At 30.7% G+C, this 9,949-nt stretch overlaps 1 protein-coding gene across 2 annotated transcripts in view; it reads left to right on the plus strand.

Moving 5' to 3' along the window:
* LOC139482674 (xanthine dehydrogenase/oxidase-like) overlaps positions 1–9,214 on the plus strand; it is a 35,723-nt gene extending 26,509 nt beyond the window's left edge. Inside the window, exons 29-35 of one of the 2 annotated variants that reach the window (XM_071266686.1) lie at positions 813–941; positions 1,643–1,773; positions 3,612–3,743; positions 4,734–4,857; positions 5,530–5,626; positions 6,364–6,471; positions 8,751–9,214. In XM_071266686.1, coding sequence (XP_071122787.1) covers positions 813–941; positions 1,643–1,773; positions 3,612–3,743; positions 4,734–4,857; positions 5,530–5,626; positions 6,364–6,471; positions 8,751–8,818 — 789 coding nt within the window. In that variant the 3' untranslated portion in view covers positions 8,819–9,214. The remainder of the gene's footprint in view (positions 1–812; positions 942–1,642; positions 1,774–3,611; positions 3,744–4,733; positions 4,858–5,529; positions 5,627–6,363; positions 6,472–8,750) is intronic. The other variant, XR_011654908.1, reaches the window with a different exon arrangement.
* The last annotated feature ends 735 nt before the right edge of the window (positions 9,215–9,949 follow it).

Below are 9,949 nucleotides of genomic sequence, written 5' to 3' on the forward strand. Positions count from 1 at the left end.
AAATAGACCACTTTCGAGTTCATCCGTCACCGGCAAAAACTCGTCAATTATACACGCCTTTATGACGTCATTTACCAGATAGAGGGGCTCGCCTGTATCCCTGCACTATTTACGTTCATCAAGCGTCTTAGTGATCGTCTTTGTGCAGGATAAACTAGAAATAATGGTTGCTTTGTAGGTACTTACTGACATTTCCCTAATGACAGCAGTGTTGATTGTCAATTTTGAGAATTCAATTTGCCGAATAATTCGTACAATATAGAATTATAGTTTTCCAACCACTCGCTCAACATTGGAAGGAAGTGACGACGCCCCCAAACGCACAAATGACGATGATAAAGGCGCGTATAATTGACGAGTTTTTTCCGGTGACGGATGAACTCGAAAGTGGTCTATTGAAAACCGTTAGGACTTAGTATGTATTGGACCACATTTATGTTTTAATTGGTTGAAATTATACAGTATTAATTGGTTGTCCTGGTATATTATTTCAGAGAAAACAGATTTCTACTTTACATGGGATTTGTGAAAAAACGGTTTCACTTCATGTCAAAACACTGATATAAGGCAAAATTGCATGAAAGGAAATATTGGGTATATGTCAAAGAGAAAACAACCCAACAACACAAGTAACCAAAAGACATTAAGAGGTCAATATATTAAAAAACAATTGTTTATCTCTAAATCATTACAAGAGTTGATGAAAGATTACAATAAGCAGAAGCTAATTTGTGGAAATCATGAGAGATCCTGCTGTTAATGAGATACCATTAAAACAGTTGCCTTTATTTCAATTTTTAATGTACATTAAGGTAGCACAAGTATGTGCTTATGAACTTGGTGTACCTATGGATTTGATTAAGATCAAGGCCAACAGTTCCTTAACCAATGCCAATGATTATACAACAGGAGGTAGTATTACCAGTGAGCTCTGCTGCTTGGTGAGTAATATGATGAATATCTTGTAGCATTACAGCCGATTTCAATGAGTATGTAGCTAAAGGTAATATCTTTGGTTAGCTTGCTTGCTAGCTGGACCGTGAAGTCATTGTTAGGTTAGGTAAACTACCCTCCTTTAATAGTAGACTAGTCTGACAGATAACCAAACTATCTGTCTGCAGGACTAGGGTACTTCGAAAGGAGGGTAGTATACCTCAATTTACAATGACTTCATGGTTCAACTAGCAAGCAAGCTCACCAAAGATATTACCTTTAGCTACATACTCATTGAAATTGGCTGTAAAAGTAAAAATATTCTTAACCTAAAGCGCCTTTTTGAAGAAAAAAATAAACAGAATGGCAGCATATTTGTCTGTCAGAATTACAGACATGAACAAACAATATTTTGCAATGTTCAAAGGTTTTTATTTTGTTTTGGATAAGTTATAAAAAAGATCTTTGAAAAATAAAATGCTATTTTTGAATAAAAACTCAAATCTAACATATCACATTAGATAAAATGTGTATAAATGGCTTAAGCAACTGGAATAATTTTAGACAAAACAAAAATTTAATGGAAGGATAGGACTAAACAGAAATCCAATAATTAAAAGATTGTCAAAAATGTACAAACTGCAGTGCATGTATAATGAATATTTTTGCTGACAAAAGTAATTGATATACCTAAATGTTTTTTAAAAAGGCTGTGATAAACTGTTGCAAAGAACTGAAAACAAGAATGGCACCAGTGAAGGCTAAAATGAAAAATCCGACATGGAAAGAATGGACACAGAAATGTATAGAAGACAAAGTAGATTTGTCTTCAAGATATTGGTAATTTATACATTATTTTTAGTTTTGATAGCTTCTAAAATGAGAAATTTAAATACCTTTGTATTTGTCCACTAACAAAGTCATAGAAAGGGAGATAATTTGTTGCACTGAGAGAAATGTATCTACCATTGCATTAAATACAGAAATCTAAATATATCCACTAACAAAGTCATAGAAAGGGAGATGCTTTGTAACATCCAGAGAAATTTAACTACCATTGTATTGGCTACAGAAATCTTAATATATCCACTAACAAGTCTCAGAAAGGGAGATAATTTGTCACACATTAAACTAACATTGTATTAGCTACAGAAATCTAATATGTCCACTAACAAGTCTTAGAAAGAGAAATAATTTGTTACAATGAGGAAAATTAAACTAACATTGTATTAGCTACAGAAATCTTAATATATCCACTAACAAGTCTTAGAAAGAGAAATAATTTGTTACAATGAGGAAAATTAAACTAACATTGTATTAGCTACAGAAATATTAATATATCCACTAACAAGGCTTAGAAAGAGAAATAATTTGTTACAATGAGGAAAATTAAACTACCATTGTATTAGCTTCAGAAATCTAATATATCCACTAACAAAGGCATAGAAAGGGAGAGAATTTGTTACACAGAGAAACATTTAACTATAATTGTATTAGCTAAAAAAATCTTATTATATCCACTAACAAAGCCTCAGAAAGGGAGATAATTTGTAACAATGAGAGAAATCAGCTATCATTGTATTAGCTACAGAAATCTTAATATATCAACTGACAAAGTCTTAGAAGGGGAGATAATTTGTTACACTGATAGAAATTTCACTACCATTGTATAAGCTACAGAAATCTTAATATATCTGCTAACAAGCCTTAGAAAGGGAGATAATTTGTTACACAGAGAGACATTAAACAAAATTGTATAAGCTACAGAAATCTTAATATATCACAAGCTACAGAAATCTTAATATATCTGCTAACAAGTCTTAGAAAGGGAGATAATTTGTTACACAGAGAGACATTAAACTATCATTGTTTAAGCTACAGAAATCTTAATACATGTATATCCACTAACAAAGTCATAGAAAGGGAGATAATTTGTTACACAGAGAGAAATTTAACTACCATTGTATTAGCTACAGAAATCTTTTGATACATCCACTAACAAAGTCATAGAAAGGGAGATAATTTGTTACACAGAGAGAAATTTAACTACCATTGTATAAGCTACAGAAATCTTAATATATCCACTAACAAAATCATAGAAAGGGAGATAATTTGTTACACAGAGAGAAATTTAACTACCATTGTATAAGCTACAGAAATCTTAATATATCCACTAACAAAGTCATAGAAAGGGAGATAATTTGTTACACAGAAAGAAATTAACTACCATTGTATAAGCTACATAAATTTTAATATATTCACTAACAAAGTCTAAGAAAGGAAGATAATTTGTTACACTGAGAGAAATTTAACTACCATAGTAGCAACAGAAATCTTAAATTATCCACTCACAAGTCATAGAAAGGGAGATAATTTATCACACAGAGAGAAATTAAACTACCATTGTATAAGCTACAGAAATCTTAATATATCCACTAACAAAGTCATAGAAAGGGAGATAATTTGCTACCCTTATTTCATTCTGACAGTATGATGGTCGGACTATCCTACATATTTGATCTTATTGATGAATTGATCTGGTAAACACAAGTCATTGTCCTCCATTGCAAAATCTGTATCATAATAATATGTTGTTGAATTTGATTCTTACATCTCATCTTGTTCAAAGAAGATTAAATCAATGCTCTGTAATAATTGTGATTTTAAAAATATTTCAGTGTATTCCAGCCTGGTACAACTGATCCTTATTACAACTCATATGGAGTAACCTGTACAGAGGTAGAATTTGATGTGTTGACAGGTCAACATTTAATCTCCAGAGTAGACATACTATATGATTGTGGAGAGAGGTAAGGGATTATTTTAATGATACATTAAATATTCATTGTAAAATACCTGTTGAATATATAAGTATTTTTCTCTATAAGTTAGATGTTTAATTTGTAATAATGTAAATCACATGATATTAGTTTTACCAATTTTTAAGAACAAATCGGCAATAGATTTTTACAAATTCTCCATGTTATTTTTCTGTATTCAACTGGTCAATTGAACATGAATATTTTGGTAGTCAATATAACTCTTTTACATAGACAGCAACATTTAGATATGGGACACAGGGTCCATAGAATTATTTTCAATTTATTTTTATAGAAACTACATTTTTAGTACATTCAGGCTTTGAATTCCCGTTTGAAAGGTTTTACACTAGTTATTTTGGGGCCCTTTATAGCTTTTTGTTTGGTGTGAGCCAAGGCTCCATGTTGAAGGCAGTACATTGACCTATAATGGTTTACTTTTATAAATTGTTATTTGGATGGAGAGTTGTCTCATTGGCACTAACACCACATTTTCCTATATCTATTTGATTCATTTCATTGAAGATTTTTGACTGCAGTATTTTGGTTTTGTATTTATTTCAAGATAGTTTCTATACATATATTGACCCTACTAAAGGTACTGTTACGTCAAACCTCATGAAAAGGATAAATATTTGACATAAAAACAGAGCATTTGTACTGGTCATTTGATACTGCCTTACACAATTATAATACATTGTACATACCCGCCAACTGTCACAATTTGCGGGGGATTTCCCCCATGAAAGCTCCCAAGTGGAAATTTTGTAAGAGCAATTTTGTCCACTATTTTAAAGAAAACAATTAATTTATCAATGGCTATGAGCTTGTTAAAGCACGAAGAAACCAAAAAAACACATTAGAATATATTTGAAGGTCCCTTGAAGGTTTTGTAGGACTATAAGAACCATCTTTCACGTAAAACCCTCATGGGCATTTTGTAAAGTTGGCAGGTATGATTGTACTTCTTGATATTTTTAGTATGAACCCAATGATTGATGTGGGACAAGTTGAAGGTGCTTTTGTAATGGGACTTGGATATTGGCTGACAGAACAAGTCAAGTTTGAAAGCACAACTGGTCAACTGTTGACTCGCAGTACCTGGGTTAGTCCTTATAAAAATTTGACCAGAAAGTAGTTCTGTTTTAATAGTAAAAAATTTATAGCCAAAGATTTATAAGTTTTATCTGATGGTTTGAATGATAATAATTACTACTGTAAATTCAGAAATTAATTTATTATTGCTAATTATAGAATAACTAATCGAAGAATTCAAATAGAGAAAAATATTCAACGAGTGACCGAACAACACATTAATTCACGAATGGGCGTAGCGCATGAGTTAATTATCAGTGTTGTTCGGTCATGAGTTGAATATTTTTCGATATTTGAATTCTTTGATTAGTTATTCTTTTTATTACATTGGCAAATGGCTCTTTTTTTATGAAATTAATGTAGAAAATGTAAGGAACTATATGTTTTTCCTACGCATGTTTTGATCCGACGTTATCGACGTCTTGACAACGCCTTTTGTTGTATGACGTAAGAGAGTGAAATAACCACGTTTATTTCACATGTGAAATTATCGGTTTTTATTTGACTAGGAAATCAATGTAATTCATTACAACCAATGTAATAATAACTGATAATCATACTCACACCCAGAAATAAACCAATCAAAGTACTTCATTCAATGTTTCTAGGACAAGTTTTATACTCTGATTACTAAGTACAGTTTTATGACTGTTAGGCCCTGACATATTAAATATATTCACAGGAGTACAAACCACCAATGGCAAAAGACATACCAATAGATTTTAGGATTCAGTTACTGAAAAATGCACCAAACCCAGTAGGAGTTCTGAGGTCAAAAGGTACTTCATTTTTTTTGTCTTTCCAAACATAAAATTCATATTGTTATAGCTGGATATATTCACAGGGGAAAAGGGCTTAATCTAGTCATTGTTTTAATGTTACTTGTTAGTTAACTTGGTTATATTTTTATACATAAATAGTATTTTGATTTTATATCTATTCTGGTCGATAAGTTGAAATCTTTTATTATTACAACAGTCTTATAAGTGAATGTAACACTGAGCTTTCTATGACAAAAGTTTACGAAAAAATGTTATATGTACTGTTAGCTGCGAAAACGTAGCTCTATTGTCCTTTTGATTTTTTTTTTGCCATAGATCTATGGTCCGCAAATATCAAAAATCATCAAAAGGACCTTAAGAGCTACGTTTTCGCAGCTAATGTACTGTATGGAATTATATTTTTAACTGGTTTTAGAAAAAATAAAAAATTTACAATACAAATGCTGAAAAATAAAACTTTATGTCCTGTATGAATGCAATCAAACAGTTCATGGCATTGGTTATTTATTGTTTATTTTTGTCTTGAAGTCATTGTGATATTTTAATCATTTATATGTGTCCTCATCATCATGCAAATAGGTTAAAAAAAAATTTAGTAAAAATTATTTAAAAAAAAAAGAATATTTTCTTCTTTCTTTGTCTTTATGTAAACTCACAGGTATATTATTATTTTGTCTCTGGTTGTGTAAAATTTCAACTCAATGCAAGGTGTATTTTATTTTGATTTTTTTCAGCTGTTGGAGAACCACCATTATGTATGAGTTGTTCAGCTTTGTTTGCATTGAAACGATGTGTAGAAGCTGCCAGGCAAGATATACAGAACAACACATTCTTTGCACTCGGTAAGTTCACATTCTTTGCACCTATTTTTCTTATATTTACATAAAAGATCATTTTTTAAAGCAATTGCTTTTATGCCGTCGCGTATGGCCATCTTTGTGACCCAGATCAGAGACTCCGCCCAGATCAAGCCATAGTATTTTGTTAAACAGGCTCCTGGTCAGTCATTCTTTAACACCTATGTATGTTTTCTAATGCAATACATAGCTTGAAACTTTAAAAAAAAGTTAGTGGATTTAAGAAGTTTCAGAATATGTTCTTGTAGATGTATTTTTGTATTTAAAGGGTCAACCGTTTGACTATCAAATAACATAGAAGTCCAAGTGAAAAAAAGTACATTTTTATAAATGCGATTCTGTTTTCCGCCGTTCGTACGATGTTTCAACAAAATATGGATTCATTTCAGTTGTTGATTTAGTATTGAAAATTTAACTGAATTATCTCCTAATAAATACGTTTTTTTATGTTTAATTTGTGTTTCTTTAAGAGGTCAGGTGCTCTTGTTCATTCATAAAATTATCGTTCATTCATACATTTATCGTAAAATCAAAATCACTACACAGGTTAATGCGTAGTGTCAAATTATTACCTGTAATCTAAAAATAGACAAACTTTATTTGCGCAAATAATTTAGCGGAACGAAGCCCTTGTTGAAAACACATAACAATAAGTTCGTTTTCCTTTTCTGTCAAAACTCCGTAATATTTATCGATCACCTTACTAATGAAATGGACCCGTCCAAACGTAGTAGATGCCAAGTCGGTCCAGATGAAGAGATATTTACAATTTGGAATTTTCTAGTTTATTAATACATAGATTGAAAAAAAGTACGTCTTTTTAAATATCATGATCAAAACTGGGTTTGCATAACAAATGTCAGATGAAACCATTATCCTGGTCTTTTCAGTGAACAAGTCTACTACGTTTGTTGACACTCGACGGTCCACCGTGTTAGCAATTTTATTTCACATGTTTTCGAAATATTGAAGATCATTTTTCGCAATGTTTCCTAAAAATTGATAAATATCAAAGCAACGTAGAGCTGTTTGTTCTTGTTCATATAATAAAATTGAGAATGGAAATGGGGAATTTGTCAAAGAGACAACAACCCGACCATAGAAAAACATACAACAGCAGAATTAAGGTCACCAACAGGTCTTCAATGCAACGTAAAATTCCCGCACCCGGAGGCGTCCTTCAGCTGGCCCCTATACAATATATATACTAGTTCAGTGATAACGATTTAATGTCATGTTTGTCTGTGATGACCCCCCTTTTCGGGATTGCATGAGAATTGTAGTTATCTCATACCCACATGCACTTGTTTCTATCCATAGGAAGGTCGACTATCCATATAAAACTATTTATATGGATAATCGACCTTCCTATGGATAGAAACAAGTGCCTGTGCTCGTACCGCATCAGAAGGACACATATCAACTTAGTTTTAAAAATGATGACAAAGTAACATTATAAAATATTTTTATTAAGCTGAAATATACATTTATTCTTTACATGTTGATGTCTTGTAAGATATTTTATTTCTTTCCCGTTTTTTAACATTTGCGTCTGGAAAGTTGAAATGTTTTTACTTAATCATTTGTGTTAATGGTTAAATATAAATTAATAATGAAAATTGTTAAAATTAAATCAATAAAGGAAATTATTGCCAAGGAAGTTACAAACACTACCAGGGGATTATAATCCATGATGATTTCTTTTTGAGTTATATGTTTCAGCACATGTATATTTGACCCCAACTTTAGCCTTGTAAACGTGTTGTCTCCTTGTGAAATATAAAAAATATTAAAAATGACTTTCTGCTTAAGTCTTTTATTTATATAAAGTTAAAACCTTCTTACTTTTAACTAGACAACACTCATGTCAGGTTTAATTCTTGTATATATGTGGATGAAAAATAAAAGTCCCCAAACATTAACATGGCAGCAATTGCTTTTACAGCCTTTAAGGCTTTGATTTAAATTGGGATATTTCCTGAAATGCAAGATTATTTTACTTAATTTTCTCTAATTGACATTTGCTTCTTTAATGATGTCTGACAGAAAATGCTGCATTCCTATTCAGCATGAGAATAAATTGTTTTATAAATCAGTTATTTAGGTTATATAAAGTAAAGAACAGGGTAACTGTAGAAATCTCAGAATCCAGTTAATTTTGAACAAGAAAGTGTATATCTTTTTTTTTTTTTTTTTTTAAATTTATAATTTCTGGATTGATTAGTTTTACCTTGACATTTAATGTCGATACTCTTTACTTTCAGATGGGCCAGCCACTGTAGATAAATTACAGGAACTTTGTCTGGTAAATCCATCTCAATTTGTGATCTGAATGTGTTAGCATAAGCAATCAACTGATCTGGCAATGCTGGGCATGATGTATATATAGGACTTATAACATGTACTGCATCCTTTTGAAATATTTGCCATACAAGTGTTTTGATCCATATTTTTTGGTTTACTGAACATGGAAATGTGACAGTATGACTAGGACCTGAACACATATTCTTATTAAATATGCATGTTTAATTTTTTTGTATGTTTACTTTGTTAGAAAGTACATTGTTTTACACACAAACTATAAGTTGTTAAAGCCTTTTATTTCTTAATCTTATTATTATAGGATTAAAATCCTTCTTTAATTTGACTGATTAATAATTTTATATTTTTATAACTTGTAGTTTGTACTCTATATTAGATTTATTCTTTATATTAGATATATATTTTTTTATTGTGTGCCATATCAGTCCTTTTTATAAGTAGACTGGTCAGTGTTGTGCCATATTATTTTCGTTTGTCTTGAATGTTATGTTCAAGCCAATCTTAATATGTTATACCTCCTTTTATATAATGCCCAATTTTTTTTAAAATATTTTTTAAAAATTGCTTTAATCAAATGCTTTAATGTATTTCTTTAAAAGCCTGTTAACATTGTCTCCCATATAAGACAATCTAGATCAGTTCTCTTGATTACTTTCCTCAGTTAAACATATTTATGGATTATGGTTATTGAAAGCTGTTTTGTTACAAATTACATACTTCTAAGATGACAGTTTTCATTGCATAAGGTTACAAACAAATCTCTATAGCCTCTACCATATTTTGTGAGAATACATAAATTAGTGCTTTGAGGTTTATATTTTTTTCAACCTATCTATAATCATGTATAGTAACTTATAACTGATGTATCTGCTCAGGTATCTTATTTACTTAACTCTATTTACTTGTTATCTATCTATGATGTATTTACAACTTTTTAAAGATATGTATTTTTAATGTTAAACATTATTTGATCTAATAAAATATTATCAGGTACTGTACAGTTTATATCAGTTTATCACTCCCATTGAGGCCAAATAAAATAGTATGTGTGGTTCAAGTTATATCTAAAAAAGCATGTATGGGTAGGTAGGTAGGGCATTCTTTTAGTAAATGTTTTTTTTTACATTGAGTCTATGAAAGC

This window comes from Mytilus edulis, chromosome 7, assembly GCF_963676685.1.
Source record: "Mytilus edulis chromosome 7, xbMytEdul2.2, whole genome shotgun sequence".
Classification (NCBI taxonomy): Eukaryota; Metazoa; Mollusca; class Bivalvia; order Mytilida; family Mytilidae; genus Mytilus; species Mytilus edulis.